This window comes from Antechinus flavipes, chromosome 3 (genome assembly GCF_016432865.1).
Source record: "Antechinus flavipes isolate AdamAnt ecotype Samford, QLD, Australia chromosome 3, AdamAnt_v2, whole genome shotgun sequence".
Taxonomy (NCBI): Eukaryota; Metazoa; Chordata; class Mammalia; order Dasyuromorphia; family Dasyuridae; genus Antechinus; species Antechinus flavipes.
The window spans coordinates 615,729,200-615,746,494 of NC_067400.1; the positions used below are offsets into that span (position 1 = coordinate 615,729,200).

Here is a 17,295-nt window from a genome sequence, read left to right on the forward strand (position 1 = left end):
ACAGGGGATGTCAGAGCTGGGAGGGCCCTTAGAATATGGAATGTCAGAGCTGGGAGGGCCCTTAGAATATGGAATGTCAGAGCTGGGAAGGCCCTTAGAACAGGGTGTGTTAGAGCTGGGAGGGCCTTTAAGAAGAGATGTCAGTGCTGAGCGGGCCCTCAGACTAGGGAGTGTCAGAGCTGGGAGGGCCCTTAGGAAGAGATGTCAGAGCTGGGAGGACCCTTAGAATATGGAATGTCAGAGTTGGGAGGGAGCTTGGAACAAGGAATGTCAGAGCTGGGAATGCCCTTAGAACAGGGTGTGTCAGAGCTGGGAGGGCCTTTAGGAAGAGATGTCAGAGCTGGGAGGACACTTAGAACAGGGGATGGCAGAATTGGGAGGGGTGTGAGAACGGAATAGCAGAACTAGAGCACCTTAAGAGACCATGTAGGTAGAGAGAGGGAGGTCTGGATGGGAAGGAATTTGCTTAAATAACTGGTAAAATGGGTAAGAGATTGTCTCCTGCCCTTGTCCCTGTAGCAGACAGAAGGGAAGCCATTTTTGAAGCACCCTTACATAGGCCATGGAGGCCACTGAGTCCAATTCTCACTCTTTAAATAAGCAAACAGCCCTTCAAACGAAAGATGGTTTGCCTGCCTCCATGTCAGACAGGGGAGGGTTCAGATTCTGGCTCCCTATGCAGCCCTTATGGCCAGAGCACACACCGGGCCAATAGCCTCTGGGCCATCCTCCAGCCTAGCTTAAGGAATACTTAGGTTACTCTCTCTCTCCCCTGTTCTGAAATTAAATAGAAAAAAGTATAATTCAGGGGATCCTGGAGTCAGGAAGTCCTGCCTTCAAATCCAGCCTCAGAAACTAGCTGTGTGACTAGGGGCAAGGCCCTTTATCCCACCTGCTTTCGGTTTCCTCATCTATAAAATGGGAATAATAGCAGTCCTTAGCTCCCAGGGAAGCGGTGAAGGTCAAAGGACCCATGTGTAAATCTTAGGGCATCACATCAGTGTCAGGGATCTACTCATGTTTCGACTAACTCCTCCAAACGCTTAAGTTCAGAGCAAGAAACTTGCGCTCTGAAGAGGATCTAAAGAACAGAGCCAGCTCTGGGGCGCCCCCAGCTTCGGGACACTCACTGGTCCTGGGCTCTGACCAAACTCGTGCAGATGGCCGTTGGGAGAGGGCTTGGTTCCGAGGCCCATCCCCTATCCGGAGGAAACAGACCATTCAGGCCTGCCCTCAAGCAACTTCCATTTTTCGTGACTACAACCTCCAGAGCTCTTTCCTCCAGGCTCTGCTCCCTTCGGGCCCATCCGGTCATAATCGGAAGCAGGCCCAGGAGGGAGAGGATGCTGCCGGAGGCTGGAGGAAACACCGAAGTCTTCCTGGAGCCTGTAGAGATTGGAGCCTGGGGGCAGAGGCGGAGAGACGCGAGGATTTGGGGAGGGAAGAGGGAGGAGCAGAGGGAGGGGCCGCCTTCCTTCCCCTCACCGTCAGCCGATTGGGTGAGAGAAGAAGAGAAAGGGCGTTTGGTCCTCTCTTTTATCCCCGCCCAACTTTCTCTAATTATAATATTCAAGATCCCAGAGACCAGTCTATGGATGTCCGCCCATAATAGGGAAGGTCCAAAGGAGCGCCCCGCCCTGTCCGCAGAGCTGCGAATCAGTGCTCGTCGTGAGGCAAGGACTATCTTTGCGCAGCGAATCGCAGGAAGAAAAGGGAGATTGAGGAGTGGGGGTGGGACTATGCCGTTGAAGGACAGGTCTGAGTGGCGAATCCGGGAGGGCCGAATGGTGTGGGACGGGCAGAGTGAAACCGGGAAAGGAGGGGAAGGCGGGTTTATATAGACATAGGACATCTCACCAATGGCCGGCAGCCCCCGAGGACAGTGGGAGGGAGGATGTGCAATGGGCGTGGCTATGTCGGTAATGAGGACTCGGAACCCCTAGGCCCACCGATGTTCCCCAACCTAGGGGTCTGGAGACGGGAGGCGTGGTCTATGCAGATCTTCACCGCTAAGAACCAGGAAATCCACCAATGGTTCTACCTCTGGGGGAGCTTAGGGGCGTGACTCCGCGGCTAGTGACCAATAGGCAGCCTGCTGCTAGCGCCTAGGGGGCGGGGAGATGCAGATCGGCCTTGGCTCGGCGGCCCAATGGGCTGCGGCCTATGCAGATGAGACGGTGACAGCCGGGCCGGACCGGCGGGCGGGCGCACGGCCGGCGGGGCGCTGGGGGCCCCCAGGGAAGCCGGGAGCGGGGGCCGAGGCCCGGCGGAGGGGACGACGCGGCCATGATCCGGGCCTTCTCTTTCCCCGTGAGCCCGGAGCGGGGCCGGCTAAGGGGCTGGCTGGAGGGCAGCCTGGCCGGTCTCTGCGAGCTGCACTGGCTGCGGGAGCGCCAGGAGTTCCGCGTGCGCCAGGCGCTCCGGCTCGGCCAGCCGCTGGCCACGGGCGCGGGGCCTGGTGGGGCGGCCGACGACGGCCGGGACCAGGAGGACGAGGCCCTGGGAGAGGACGATGGAGAGGAGGACGACGACGAGGCGGCGGCGCGCCGGGCCGCAGCCGCACTGGAGGAGCAGCTGGTGAGTGCGGAACGGGCGCTTCGAGACCCCCCCGAGGCTCCGGCCCCTCCCGACCCGGACCCTTCCCCCTCCCCCCCGCCCGGCCGGACCCTCGGACTTCGCCATCCCCCGGCGGCGGATCCCGTGCGGTCCGAGCCTCGCCGCGGGCGTCACGGCCCCCAGGCTCTGTGCGTGGACCTCCCCTCTGCCTCCTAGTGCATATCGGCCCTTCGCTTTCCGTTGGCCGCGGATCCGTTAGAAGGGACCGCAGAGGGAGGGGGAGTCGAAGAAGCAGGGGGCGGACCTCCCCCCGTCCCCACGCCGTCCCTAGGTCCCTCCCGCTCTGCGGAGCTGAGCTTGGGGGTCCCCTCTCCGCTTCGGCGGCTCTGGGAGGGGGCTCCACCGTTAGGACCGAAAGGGAGACTTGAGGCACCTCCCCCTCCCCAGGTCTCTTTCGGGCTCCGTCTCCTCTTTTTCCTTCGCTCCCCTCCTGCTGGAGGACTTGGAGGTCTCGCTGGAGGAGAGGGCCAGAGCCCAGGGGGTGGCTCGTGGGCTTCCGCACCCGTGGACGGGCTTGGGCCCCCCTCCCTCCCTCTCCGCACTTGGGGTTAGTCTAGGGCTCTCAGACCTGGACTAGGGGCAGGAGCCTGGCCAGGGATGCGAAGGTCAACTAGAGAGGGGGGCGGGGCATTGTCTCTCCCTCTGCATCCCTCGCTCCCCTCTCTGGGTCTCTCGGAGCATCGTTCGGTTTCCCTTCCTAAAGGCGTCCCTTACGGACCATCCCGAGCTCTCTCCTTCCAGGGCTGCCCCCGGCCCCCCAAGCCCATGGCATTCGCTCCAGACCCTCCTTTCCCCGACCTGATGCTCCCTAGTTGAATCTCCTCCCGTTCGGCCCAGCCCTGGCCTTCGGTCGGGGGAGGAAACGCGAGCCCGTTTTTTTTAAGGGGGGGGTAGGCTTTAACCCATGGAGGGGGATGGGGAGAACAGGCCTAGGGCTTTGCAGACCTCCTTCCCCGCGCCCCCCCTTCCCCCGGGAGGGCCTGGCCACATTCCTCTCTCCAAGCAGAAACAGCTGTGGGAGGCCCCGCCCCTCCTGGCCTCCGCCTCGGCCCTTCTTCAGGAGAGGAGAGAACCACTGGGATGGGGATGGGGGTGGGAGAGTGGAGGGGGAGAAAGAAAAGGGCTTTGGGGGGGGGGTAGGACCCAGGCCAGCAGTGAACTTGCGCGGGGCGGGGGTTGCAGGAGCCCGGTGGCCAGGAAGCTGGGGGAGGGGTAGATGATTCTCCCCATCCCCACGTCTCTATCTCTGTCTTTGAGGCTCCCTCTCGTTAGGTCTCCATCGCTCCCCATCCCCGCGTTTCTTCTGACTCTCCCTTGTGCCTCCCCATATCCGGCAGGGAGAGAGTGGGGGGAGGGGGTGAAGAAGGCTCTCTCACCGCGGGTGGGCGCGAGGAGGGTTGGGCGCCCTGGGGAGTCTCAGAGAAGAAGGTTCTTCCATCCGCTTGGGGTCAGGAAGACTGAGGGGGGGCGCCGGGGAGGTGGGAGAGGCCGCCCCAGTCAGAGCTGTCTCCAGGCAGAGCAGAAGGGGGGGCGGGGGGAGGGGAGGAGGAGGAGGGAGGGAGAGACAGCACGGGCTGGAGGAGGAAGGCTAAATATACTCTCTGAGGAGAGGGTGAGGAGGGGATAGTGGGGGAAACCCATCTCTCCGCTGGCATGTACAATGCACCCGTGCGGAGGGACTGGGCTCTCCTAGCCCAGCAGCAGGAGACCAAAGTTAGTCTTAGATGGACTTTCTAGGGGGGATGAAGGGCCACTGAGGCAACTCTAGAAGAGGAATGGCGTGCAGTGGGAAAAGAGCAGTCTGACTTTTACTCGCTATGCAACCTGAGGTCTCAGTTTCCCTCTCTGTAAAGGAGGGGTTGGAATAAATGAGCTGGAAGCTCTGAGTGTTATGAAATCCTGGGTCTCTCAACTGTGTTCTCTGGCATCCAGCCCTGAAGGAGTGGAAGGGAGGGCTGGGGGGGGGGGAGAGGTGGGGAGAATCGCCTCCTGGGCCCCCTTCTCTGCCCTAAATAGGGAAGGAGCTGGCTTTTCTGGTGAAGCCCTGCCCCTTGCCCCTCCTCTCCGCCCAGCTCCTGGACCACCCCTAACACCCAGACAGGAAGCTTTTGTCTGAGGGTCAGGAATCATCGCGGAGGGGGCAGGGACTGGCCGTGCTCATACCTGGTTTCGATTCTGGATTTTGGATTGGAGGCAGACCTTCTTCCACTCCCGGCCTCGGTTTCCCAAATGTAAAAGGAGGATGTTGAAGGAAATTATCTTTGCATTGCGCTTTGGCTTTTTAATTTAATTTTTCAACGAACAAGAAGTTATTTTATTTTTTTTATCCATCCTCAATTTAGAAGGAAAAGAAGGGCTTGAAGTCGTTTTATTAAACTAAGGGGTTGCATTTGTCCAGAAAAGACTTATCAACTTGGTTTAGCTAAACAGCCTAAGCCCCATTCTCAAGCCTAGACACCCATGCTGGTACCCAGCTCTGTAGCTTTTTAATTTAATTTTTCAATGAACAAGAAGTTATTTTATTTTTCTTATCCATCCTCAGTTTAGAAGGAAAAGAAAAAAAAAGAAAAGGAAAACAAACCTCTCAAAGCACATAGACGATTAAAAAGGAAAATTTCCCACATTATGTTCCAAAAATGTCTTATTCTACATCCTGAGTCCATCACCTCTCTCCAGTATCCTCTGTAGCCTTTAGTATCATAGTTAGTCATCGCCTTGATCAGAGATCTGAAGTCTTTCAAAGACTTGGTTATTGTATGAATTGTCCTGCCAGCTCTCATTCTGTCAGTTTCAGTTAAGAAAGCCTCCCCAGGTTTCTCTAAATCCAGCTTTTTTTTTTTTTTTTGTTATTTCTTATGTCGGTCAGCCTATAAACATTTATTAAAATCTACAATGTGCCATCTCCAGTCTGATCTATATCTGGCCGCTGGCTGACTCTGGAGAAGAAAGTGACTGAGAACTTTGCACAGCCCTCCCTCCCTCCCTCCCCAGATCACTGTATGTCGTGACATCACCTCCCTGATGTCATGGAACTCTTAGAACCGAGGACCAACAACAGCCACAACCACAGTGCGCTAAAATCTGGCAAAGAAAGGCAAAAGACCTCCCAGTCTAATGAGGGGGACAGCAGGCAAACAATGGCCCAGGAGCATTCTATTGCATTCATTAAGCATCGTTTTCTCAGCCATTCCCCACTTGATTGGCACCCTACTTAGTTGCCAGTTTTCCCCTGCCACAAAAAGCAGTTGTATTTTTACTTATGGATCCTATTTTTTCCCCCAATTTTGTCTGCCTTTAGCTTCGACATTATCTAATTCTCAGGTAATTAAAGCTTATAATTATAAAGATCTGGATTTGAAGTTTCTATAGATGTAAATATCCACTATTTTAAGTTTCTAAGCGAAAGATTTGATGACTGTAAAGTTTTACAAACATTGACCTACATCCCCTAAGCTCTGGTTTTAGATAGACCAGGTTCTACCATGGGGAGTATAGGGAAAAAAACTCACTTCCTGGCTCACTTTATTTCTCCCAGTCTCCTCTGGGGAAATCTCAGAATATAATTTCTAATATGGCTTTTGTCTGGGCCTCCATAGCCGTAGGTAAAAGTCCTCCACTCTGACCGCAGCAGAAAAGGTAACTGCATATCTCAACTATAGAACTCTTTATTTTTCCCCTCAGAAAACATATAAAAGGTTTAAGTAGTGCACGAACAATGGCTTGTTCTCCTTAGGTAGGCCTTGATCTCCTCCCAGGGTTCTGTAAAGTTCCCCAAAGTCCTGTTAGCATGATTTGTATTCTTATGAGAAAGAAAAGAAATTGGGGCTTCTTGAGAGATATCACCCCTGTCCTGGACAGCTCAGTAAGTCTCCTTCTGTCCAAGGGTCACCTTTAGGCCTCGTTTTATTAAATTTGTCCAAAATTTGAATTTGTCCAAAAAAAGACTTATCAACTTGGTTTAGCTAAACAGCCTAAGTCCCACTCTCAAGCCTAGAGATCCATGCTGGTACCCAGCTCTGTAGCGCCATCCTCAGGTACCCTTAGTATCTCTCATTTCAAAGAAAGAAACTTCGGGTGACTAAAGAGATCATCCCCTTTCCTTTGAAGTTGTGTAACTCTAATAAGTCACCAAAATCATTGAGGAAAAAGTCTAGGTATTCCCTCCCTATGTTGTGTTTTTCCTCCCTTTCCTTTCTGTGTATGTGTTGGGGGAGAGAGGAGGTGGGGGCACTCAATCAAAGGATCTCCCCAATGTGCGCAGGTCCAGTAGGGGAAGGCCTTCATAGAAGCCTGGATGAAAAGTACAGGCTGAGGGAGAGAGAGGTATTGTGGGGAAGGTGAAGCTTTCCCATCTTTCTCTAGAATTGCTGGGTCCCTGAATTCTCCAAGCATCTAAGCAAACTCCCATCAATCTGCCCCGGGATCTAGGCTCAGAAACTCTCGTCTAGGGAATTGGAGGTGATAATACCTGCACTTTCCATGTGCCTCTGTCTCAAGGCAGCAGCTGGTAAAAATATTAATAAAGAGCTAGCATCCATATGGCACCTATTTGTGCCAAGCAGTTGCAAATGCTGGAAGGGAGGAGCTAATAATGGCTATTCTTATTTTCATTTTACAGATGAGGAAAGGGAGGCAGGCAGAAATGAAATGACTTGTCCAGGGTCACACAGCTAGTAACTGTCTGAGGCTGGATTTGAACTCAGGTCCTCCTGCTTCCAGGCCCATTATAAATGCTCAGCTGCGTCCCTGGAAGCTCCTTTTAGCTTTTAGCTTTTTGGTCAGTTAAGGTCCCTTAGAATTTTAGTTTAAAAAGCCATTTCTGCTCCTCACCCTCACTTTTTCTTGACCCAGCACAATAGTCCTAGACCAATCAGCCACTCATCCTCAGTGAGATGATATAGGTGGACTTGCAATATAATCCAAGCCTTGTCCCTTGCAATATAATCCAAGCCCCCTCCCAAGAGTGAATCTCCAGGGTGTCCCAAAAGTCATAGTGCAGTTTATGGCACTCGAGATTGATGATCTTTACCTCCCTTCCTCATTCAGGAGGGGATGTCAGGATAGCTGCTAAGGCCCTATAGGTTCTTAAAAACCAAGCTCAAGCTCAAGAGTTATTTTGCTGACACTGACCAGACGCCTTGGTCTTTACCAGACTCGAACCCCCTTAAGGACAGACACCAGAGCTTTAGAATAGGAAGGGATCGCAAGATCATTGAGATCAACCACCTCAATTTTTTTTTTTACAAAGAAGGGAAACTGAGGCGAAGTGATAGCCTCATAGCCTCAGGGTTGGAAGAACTTCGGGGACCAACTAATCCAACACCTTTCATTTAAGCAACTGAAACTCAGTTTCAGTTTGATGAAGGAGTCATCAGTAACCTAGTTAGTAAGCAGCAGAGTCAAGAACTCTTACTCCTAATCTAGTACCTTTCCCCCTGTATCACTGGCGGTTATGGGAGCTTTGCAGCTTCTGGGAGCCACACTGGTCACTTAATAAGGGGTGGTGGATTGAGCTGACTGGAAAATTCCCACCTCAATCCAAGGGATAAGGGAGGGTTGGAAAGAGTTATTTCCCAAAGCTGATTAGGGAAAGCTCATTCCCTTCGGTCTTTTCCCACACCTTCAGGAACAGATTAAGAATGGGAGGAGCCTTGGGGAATGTCCTCCAGGGTCAAGATCCGGGGAGCTGGGAACTCCAGGTGTGAAAACTCTCCTCATCCAGCTTTCCAGCTTTCCAAGTAGTCTAGTACAGAGTGGAATCAATTTGCCTAAAGTAACACAAATCAGGGAAAGGACTCGATGCTTCTTGGCTGTAGGCCAGCTTCCAAGCATTCATTAGGCACTTACTGTGTGGCAGGCGCTGTCCAGGGTGCTGACAATGCAGAGACAAAAGTAAAAGTTCCTGCCCTCGAGGAGTTTACGTTTCACTGGGGAACAAACAAAAAGAACAGTAAATACAAAATGAACACCTGGGGTGGGGATGGGGGCCATTCATTAGCAACTTGGAGAGTGTCAGCTGGGCCTTCCAGGGAGTTTAGGATTCCTAGAGGTGGAGGTGAGTAGGAAGAGCATTTCAAACTGACAGAAAGAAACCTCGTGTATAGTCCTGCACTAGATGTAGCAAAGTCACTTTGGCTGGAGTGCACATCATGATGCGATAACCTGCCTGGAACTAGCCCAGAATCCAATGCAGAAGTGCTGCCAACAGGGACAATTGCCTTGTAGAGGCAAAAGGGAGCCACTGACTCTTCTTGAGCAGGGGAGCAACGTGGTCAGTGTATGCAAAGATGCCTCCTGCTTTGAAGGTTCTTCAATTCCGAGGCTCCTTCAGCTTAAGCATCCAAGGTCTGAAGATTGTATAAGGTTCTAAACTCAGCTCCCCCAAGGAACCTCTAGTTTTTTTCCCTTCTTTCTTCCTCACCTGCAGTCCTGTTTATTCCTGATGCTCTTTGCAGGGGACAGGGCAAGAGCCTGACTGTGTCTGCATGAGGGTCTCCTTGGGTCCTTCCTCTTCCCTTCCCCTCACACCCATTGTTGTTCCAGGAGGCCCTGCCTGGGTTGATGTGGGAACTGGGTCAACACCTGGGAGAGCTGAGCTTGGATGCTGAAGGCCTGGAAGAAGATGTTGGGCTGAGCTCAGGTGAGAGGAAACCCAGCAACCTCAATCTAAATCTCCTCAGCTCTCCAAATTGAGGGCCCAATCTACCTTCCCTCTTTTTGTCTCTCACCCATCTCTCCCCTGCCTCCTCCGCTCCGCTTTCTGTCCTTCAGTCTCTCCCTTCTTTACCTCATTTAGGTTTCTATGAGGGCCCTTCTCCTACTGGTCCAGACTCCCCTCCCTCAACGTTTGGAGGCGACAGTGGCTTTTCTGGTTCCGGTTCCTACAGCCGGCTAGGCCCCTCGGAGCCCCGGGGAGTGTTTGCCAGCAAGAGGCCCAAATCTCTGGGTAAGAAGGACACGAAAAAAGACACTTGGATGGATTGGAGGATGGGAGGAAAGGGCTTGGGAAATGGGGCCACTGAATCATGGAATTTCATAACTCGAAAGGAACTTGGCTAAGGGCATCTGAAGGAAGTTCATGCGTATATGTGTTTAAATATATGGGTATATGCATGTGTGGGGTGTGTGCATGTATGCATGTGCATTGTGTGGTGTGTGTATGTGCATATAGTATTCTGTATGGTGTGTATATGTATATGTGATGTGGAGTGTGGGTATATTTGTATGTGTGTGTGGTGATTGGGTGTGTGTGAGTGTGTGTGCATGTGGTGTGTGTGTGGAGTGTGTGTGCATGTGAGTGAAGTGTTCGTGTATGAGTGTGTGGTGGTTGGGTGTGTGTATGTGGTATGTGCATGTGTGTGTGTGAATGTGGAGTGTGTGTGTATTTGTATGTGAGTATGTGTGTGCATGTGGTGTGTGAATGTGTGTGTGTGGAGTGTGTGTGTGCATGTGAGCGGAGTGTGTGTGTATGAGTATGTGTGTGTGAGTGTGTGTGGTGGTTGGGTGTGTGTTTATGTGTGAGTGTGTGAGTGTATGTGCATGTGGTGTGTGTGTGTATGGTGGTTGGGTGTGTGCATGTGGTATGTGTGTGCATGTGGTGTGTGAATGTGAGTGTGTGTGTGGAGTGTGTGTGTGCATGTGAGTGGAGTATGTGTGTATGAGTATGTGTGTGTGAGTGTGTGTGGTGGTTGAGTGTGTGTTTATGTGTGAGCGTGTGAGTGTATGTGCATGTGGGGTGTGTGTGTGTGTGTGAGTGGAGTGTGTGGGGAATATGTGTGTAGGGAGAAGGGCATCCTGGGGCAGCTCTGTGCACAGGCCTGCAGGGAGAGGACAGGGCAGGAGAATTAGCTGGATGCGAGATCTCCCTCCCTTGCCTGGCGGGCCCAGCTGCCCAATGTTCCCGGATGAAGGGCTGCTTCTGAACAAAGGCCCTCAGAATTCTTACCTTCTGGCTGGAAGGACACCAGGGAACAGCAGCAACTTGGGGCTCTGAGGTTTGCAAAGAGTGTGGCTGGTCAGCTGTGTCTCCATTCTCCACAATCCCATTGGGGGCTTTCTTGGCAGTGATCCTGGAGGGGCTTGCCATTCCCTTCTCCAGCTCATTTTACAGATGAGGAAACCAAGGCAGACAGGGTGAAGTGACTTGTGTAGGGTCACACAAGTGTCTGGGGCCAGATGAATCTAGCAAGATGAGTCCTTCTGACTCCAGGCCCAGCACTCTACCCCCTGCACCATTTAGCTGCCCCCAAACAACCACCAAACAGTAACAGCGCTTTGAGATTTACAAAGCATTTTCTGTATCGCATTGGATCATTCCATAGGTAGATGCTATGAGTATTCTCATTTTACAGATGAACTGAAACTTAGATTTTTAGTGATTTGGCATCTTACAGCTAATATTTGAATTTTCCCAAGTATGACTCCAAATACACCACTTTATCCACCATCTTGTCCACCCCTTAATTGTTTTTTTAGCTTTTTCTTTTCTTTTTTACTTTTTTAAATTAAAGCTTTTTTCTTTACAAAACCTATACATGCATAATTTTTTCTTTTTTTTTCCTGAGGCAATTGGGATTATTAAGTGACTTGCCCAGGATCACACAGCTAGGAAGTGTTAAATATCTGAAGCCACATTTGAACTCAGGTCCTCCTGACTTCAATGCTGGTGCTCTATCCACTGAACTACTCAGCTGCCTCCATGGGTAATTTTTCAACATTGACCCTTGCAAAACCTTGTGTTCCAAGTTTTCCCCTCCTTCCCCTCTCTCCCCCTAGTTGTCAGGTGATCCAATACATGTTAAATATGTTAAAATATACATTAAATCCAATATATGTATACAGAGTTATAGTTATCTTGCTAGCTTTTTATTTTCAAAATATATGCATAGTTTTCAAATGTGTTTTAAATTTTTTCTCCTTTTCTTCCCCCCTACCCCTTTCCTTATATAGCAAGTAATCCAATCTATGTTAAACATGTACAATTCTTCTATATTTATTTCCCCATTTGTCATGCTGCATATGAAAAAAATCAAACAGATCAAAAAGGAAAAAAAATAAGAAAGGGGGAGAGGAAAGCAAGCAGACAACAGCAAAAAAGGTGACAGGATGATGTTGTGCTCCGCATTCAGTGCCCATAGTCCTCTCCGTGGGGGCAGATGGCTCTCGCCATCACAAGTCTATTGCAATTGGTCAGAATCACGTCATTGCCAAAAAGAGCCCCATTCATCACAGTTGATCATCACATAATCTTGTTGTGTACAATGATCTCCTGGTCCTGCTCACTTCACTCAGCATCAGTTCATATAAGTCCCTCCCGGCCTTTCTGAAATCATCCTGCTGTCCATTTTTTTTTAACAGAACAATAATATTCCATCACTTTCATGTACTACAGTTTATTCAGCCATTCCCCAACTGATGCAACCCCCCATTTTTACAGAGGAGAAAACTGAGGCCCAGGGAGACCGGGTGATACCCTGGATGACAATGTCAGGGGCGAGATGTGATCCCAGGTTCTCAGTATATGGGCATAGGAATAGGGGCTAATCTTGCCACCGAATCCCAGGTGAACCCCGGGTCAGTTTTAGGGAACCATCCAGAGCCCTGGCAGACTTAAAGCGGGAGATAGGGCCCTGATCTGTCTTCTTGTCTCTTAGGCTAGAAGGCATCTCCTCTGGGCCACGCTGTCTCTCAGTTCTACTCCTTTGTGTTCAATCTTGTCCCATCTTTGTGGTCCCACCAATGTCGGGGCTGTCCTGGGGTTTTCTGGGAAAATCTCCTGGCCTGGTTTGCCATTTCCCCTCTCGGATGGATTGAGGCAAACACTCACAGCCACTGAGTGTCTGAGGCCGCATTTGAACTCAGCTCTTGAGCCAGCTAGCCTCCTCCTAACCGTGATTAGAGAAAGCACAGAGGGAACTGTGGGGAACTGTGGGGAACTGTGGGGAACTGCCCTCAGCGGCCACCCAGGCCGGCACATTCCCTCCCCTTCTGGGACTCCTAGATAGGTGCCTTATGGAGTAAGGCTCAGAGGAAGGTATTCTGAATGCCAGGCTAGACCCCTGGGCCTTCTGGGAGCTTCGGCTCTGCACCCGAGCCCCTGCAACTCGGGTGCCTCAGTTTCCTCATTTGCTAAATGGAGAGACCAGATGCTTTCCAGGATCTCTTCCAAAGCACACTGGCTTCCAGTCAGTAAAGTAATGGAGCTGGAATCTCTTCACAGCCTTTTTACTGACTTACGGGTTCACTCGGAGGGAGGGAGGGAGGGAGGGAGGGAGGGAAGGGGAAGGAATGGGGTGAGGCAAGCGCTAAGAGATGGGGGAAGGGGAGCATTCTTGGAGACACTGCCCCCACCCCTTCTGTCTCCTTTCTCCTTGCAGGGGAAGCGGGCCCCAGCTCCCAGGAGGCCTCCGCTGGAGGTCCAACAGTGGTGCCCCGCTCTTTCTCCGCTCCCTACCCGACGGCTGCCCAGGAGGCCGGACCCGGGGGCGTGACCTCCTTCCTGTCACCCAGCCCGCTCCATGCGGTGGCCCTGCAGAGCCCCCGCTTGCGCGGCCGCCTCTACCCGGACTCACCCGTCTCTGCGCCCCCGGACGGCGCTGCCCCAGGCCGCCATCTAGAGAGCTACATCTCGGGCCTTCTGAGGCGCCGGCGGCGGCTCCGTGGGCGGCCAGGGCCGGGCCAACCCCGCACCAGTCCCGGCCCCGGGCCGGCTGAGCCGCCGGCGGCCCTCCGACGGCAGAACAGCGCGCGGCAGCGGTCCGAGGAACAGCCGCATCCCGGCGTGGGCGGCTCTCCCGGGCCCGGGGGCTGGCCGCCCTGGGACTCTAGCCCGCCCCCGGCCGAGCCTGCGCCCGCAGTGAGCTCCTCACCTCCCAGCCCGGGCGAGGGCCGGCTGGTGAAGGCCCAGTACATCCCCGCGGCACACGGAGGGGTCCGAGGACCTCCGGTGGCCCGCGCTGCTCGCCGCAAGGGTCCGCCGCCTCCCCCGCTCACTCGGGGCCGCAGCGTGGAGCTGTCGCCTCCGAGGGAGCGGCCCCGGCCCGGCGGTACCAGGAAAGGCCGGTTCCCCGACGGTGCGGCCCGCCGGGGCTCTCCGCGGGGTAAGAAGGCCGCCCGCTCGCAATCTGAAAATAGCCTTCTGAATAGGCCAGGCGCCGGCCCCGGCGAAACCAAGTATCATACCGTGGAGAGGGAGGAGCCGCGGCCGGCCCGGCCCCGTCGAACCCCGGCCGGCGCGGCCCCCGCCTCCTCGCGCCGCTGGCGCTCCACTGCCGAGATCAGCGGCGAGGAGGCCGAAGGCGGGCGGAGGGCCAAAGCAGCGCCTCGCGGGGGCGGGGGCCGAGCCGTCGGAGGTCTCCCGGGACCCTCGCCTGGCCCTCCGCGCCGCCTCCTCTACGGCTGCGCGGGTAGCGACTCCGAGTGCTCGGCTGGGCGCGGCGCAGCCGTCGGGCGCCGGGGTCCTCCCTTGGGAAGCAGCACCGGCGGCTACGGTCCTGCCTACGGCGAGAGCGAGTCCAGCGCTAGCGACGGCGAGTCCTTGGCCTTCAGCTCAGCCTCCAGCGACTCGGAAGGCAGCGGCGGCGGCTTGGTGTGGCCCCAGCAGCTGGCGGCGGCGTCGGCAGCCGCTGGGCCGGGCGGAGGCCCCGGGGGCGCCCAGGGGAAGGTCTTTGTCAAGATCAAGGCCTCCCACGCGCTCAAGAAGAAGATCCTCCGGTTCCGCTCCGGATCGCTGAAAGTCATGACCACGGTGTGAGCTCGTGGGGCGCAGGCCGAGGCTATTTGCCCAGCTCTTCTTCGACTGACTAGACTGAGAGCCAAGAACGCCAGAGTTCGCCCATTGATTCTCGGGGTGGACTTGGGCGAACTCAGTTTCCCTGGCTGTAGAATGGACTCAATGAATTAGGCAGCGTGTTGTAAAGAGAAATTTGGATTGAGGAGATCTGGGCTCGTCTCCCGCCTCAACCACTCACTAGTTGAGTGATCTTGAGCAAGTCCTTTCCCCTCCTGAGGCCTTAGTCGCCTCTGCAGTGAGGCGGTTGGACGTCCGATTTCTAAGGTCCCTGCCAGCTCTGACATTCTACGAACCTACGAGCCTCTAAGGAGCCCCTGCCCTCTACTCAAGGGGTCTCTACTTTCCTAATCCTCTCTGGCCAAGGAAATCCTCAAATTTCGGGGCCCCCCAGTTCCTTCCTCATTGGTGTTCTTCTCCCTTCCCCTGTCACTGGCCAGTTTACAATCCATTCAGTCGGGCCACGTTCCCATTCACTTTTCCCCAGATGCCCTAGCTAGCCAGTAAATGACGTGGGAACACCCCCCTAACCTCTGACTGAGTACACTGTGGATTGCTGCCGGATTCAGGCGGAATCCGGCAGGGCTGAGCCTCCCTGCGATCTTCCCGGATCGCTCTGTTTCTAATCTGGCTTGGAGGCTGAGAAGTAGTTGCGGGCCTGAGCTCTCCGGTGCTTCCTTAGCTCTTTCTTGGTGACCTTGGACGAGAAGTGAAACAGGACGCCTGGGGAAAGGAAGGACCAAGGAGATTTCCAGGGGGAGAGGGCCAGGCAGGAGGGCCAGAGGGGCACCAGTTCCTAATTAGTTTGGGTTTGAAAATGGCCGTATTTATTACAATGACGGCGACTCCCGAGGCGAGTGCGTGCGGGAAGGCTGAGGATGCGGATCTCGTCCGGTGCCCACCCCCATTGCCTCACGGGAGCCAGACCCTGTCTATTTCTATATTCTCTTTGTAAATAAATTCACGTGTTATCCCCTGGTGGCTTCCTCTGGCCCTGGTCCTGACGTGGTGACGGGGCAGAGAGCTCCAATAAGCCTTTTTTTTTTTTTTTTTTTTTTTTTTTTTTTTTTTTTTAAATGCGTTTTCTATAGCGCAGTGGATAGCGAGGCAAGCTTGGAGTCCAAAGGACTTGGGTTCGAATTTCATTGCAGATTCATTCCAGCCGTGTGACCCCGGACAAGTCACTTCACTTCCTCAGTTGCTTTAGGCAACTCTTTAAGACCACAGCGGCTGCAGAACTGTGGTCGATCTCTGCTGGTGAAGGAGATCAATTGTAGAAATCTTCCTCTTCCGTTTCAGACGAGCCTCTCCTCGAGAACCGCTAGTTAGAGAGGATCAGTTCCGGTCCCGGGATGCTGAGAATTCAGCCTCGCCCAGGCTCACCCAGCCAGGGGATGACCATTGAACCTTAGGCGGTCCTGGCTTCTGGCTCCCCCTTAACCCTGCTGCCCCGTGCCCCGAGGGAACAAAGGGGCAAGGAATAATCCCCTCCCTCCAGGTGCGCCCATTCTGCTGGAGCTACGTGATCTCTATCCTAGAAACCAACATATGTTTATGCGCACGTCGTCTCCCCCGAAAGAACGGAAGCTCCTCCAGGGCAGAACCTGATTTCATTTCTGTATATGTGAAGGACAGTTCCAAAAAGAGAAATCATATCGATAACTAAATCACCAAGAAGGGGCTTCCGGGCTTCTTGTCAGAGAAGCACCTCCGTGTCAATAGGGAGTTATAGGAGTTCTTGAGCAGGGGAGTCATCTGGAGTACCTTGGAGGAAGCCAGGGATGCCAGGAGGCGGAGGTGAGGAGAGAGTGCATTCGATTTGAGTCACCTGTCTTTTATTAAGTGCCTATTAAGTGCCCTGCACTGGACTAGCAGCTGGGGACCCAGAAATAGGAGAGAAACACCCACGAAGAGTACACAGACAAGTAAATACAAAGGAAAAATCATTCAGGGTAAAGATAGGGACGGATTTCCTCGCCTTAGGTAACTCCCAGGTGAGGATATTCCCTCTATGATCACAGACACACACACCTCTGCAAACGAGAGTTTTAGAGCTGCCTAAGATATTCTCCATGAATTTCAAGGAATTGTCCAGAGTGACACGGCCCAGGGAGCGTCAAAACTAGCGTTGGAAACCAGGTCTTCCTGGCGGGGAGGCCAGCTTTCTATTTACTCTGGCTGCCTCTCATAACAAAATAGGAAGTAATTTGGGTGGGGAGCACGGATAATCGGGAGGGTCTGGAAAGGCCTTTTGGAAGGGCTACTTGAAATAAGCCTCTGTCTCTTTAAAAAAAAAAAAAAAGGAGGGGGGAAGGAGCCGGGTCTCAGGATGCTTCCCAAGCCTGACATCTGATTATTCTGTGTGTCTCTGGTGTCCCCAGGATTCCTTCCAGCTGCGGTCCTGCCATCCACCTCACTCTCGGACTATTTATCGAGGGCACAAAGTGCCCCGTGTGGGCAGGGAGATACTCGTTCAGTTTCAGGGGGCACAGAAGCTGCCCTCGCCCATCGGTCAATTCCTTTCTTGATCTAAGATGTTCCAAGGCACTGTGATAGGCATTAGGAGACCAAGGAGCCGTTCCCAGTGCCTACAATGCTCTCCTTTCTCACTCCCATCTCCCAGAAGCCCTAGTTTCCTTTAAGACTCCACTGAAGAGGTCTTCCCTAATACTCTTTCCCCTCCCCCCCCCCCAGCTGCTAAGTGGCCCTCCCCCATGGCCTTGTAAATATTTGGTAAATATCTTGTATATATTTATTTATGTCCGCGTTGTCTCCCCCGACAGAATGGAAGCTCTCCGAGGGCAGGGACTGTTTTCCTCTGTCTTTGTTTCCCCAGCGCCTAGCACAGAGCCTGGCCCCTAGCAGGCACCTAATAAAGCTTGTTGACGGAT

At 53.4% G+C, this 17,295-nt stretch overlaps 1 protein-coding gene across 1 annotated transcript; it reads left to right on the top strand.

Annotated features, from left to right (window-relative positions):
- The first annotated feature begins 1,737 nt into the window (after positions 1–1,737).
- On the top strand, positions 1,738–17,295 carry DACT3 (dishevelled binding antagonist of beta catenin 3). Its single transcript, XM_051989323.1, has 4 exons — positions 1,738–2,577; positions 9,160–9,256; positions 9,413–9,562; positions 12,993–17,295. The coding sequence occupies exons 1-4, from the start codon at positions 2,287–2,289 to the stop codon at positions 14,366–14,368; spliced, it is 1,914 nt and encodes a 637-aa protein (XP_051845283.1). The 5' UTR covers positions 1,738–2,286; the 3' UTR covers positions 14,369–17,295.

Coding starts and splice junctions, on each gene's coding strand:
- DACT3 (XM_051989323.1), top strand. CDS start 2,287: ATGATCCGGGCCTTCTCTTTCCCCGTGAGCCCGGAGCGGGGCCGGCTA. Junction 9,257..9,412: donor AGATGTTGGGCTGAGCTCAG/GTGAGAGGAAAC, acceptor TACCTCATTTAG/GTTTCTATGAGGGCCCTTCT. Junction 9,563..12,992: donor CAAGAGGCCCAAATCTCTGG/GTAAGAAGGACA, acceptor TTCTCCTTGCAG/GGGAAGCGGGCCCCAGCTCC.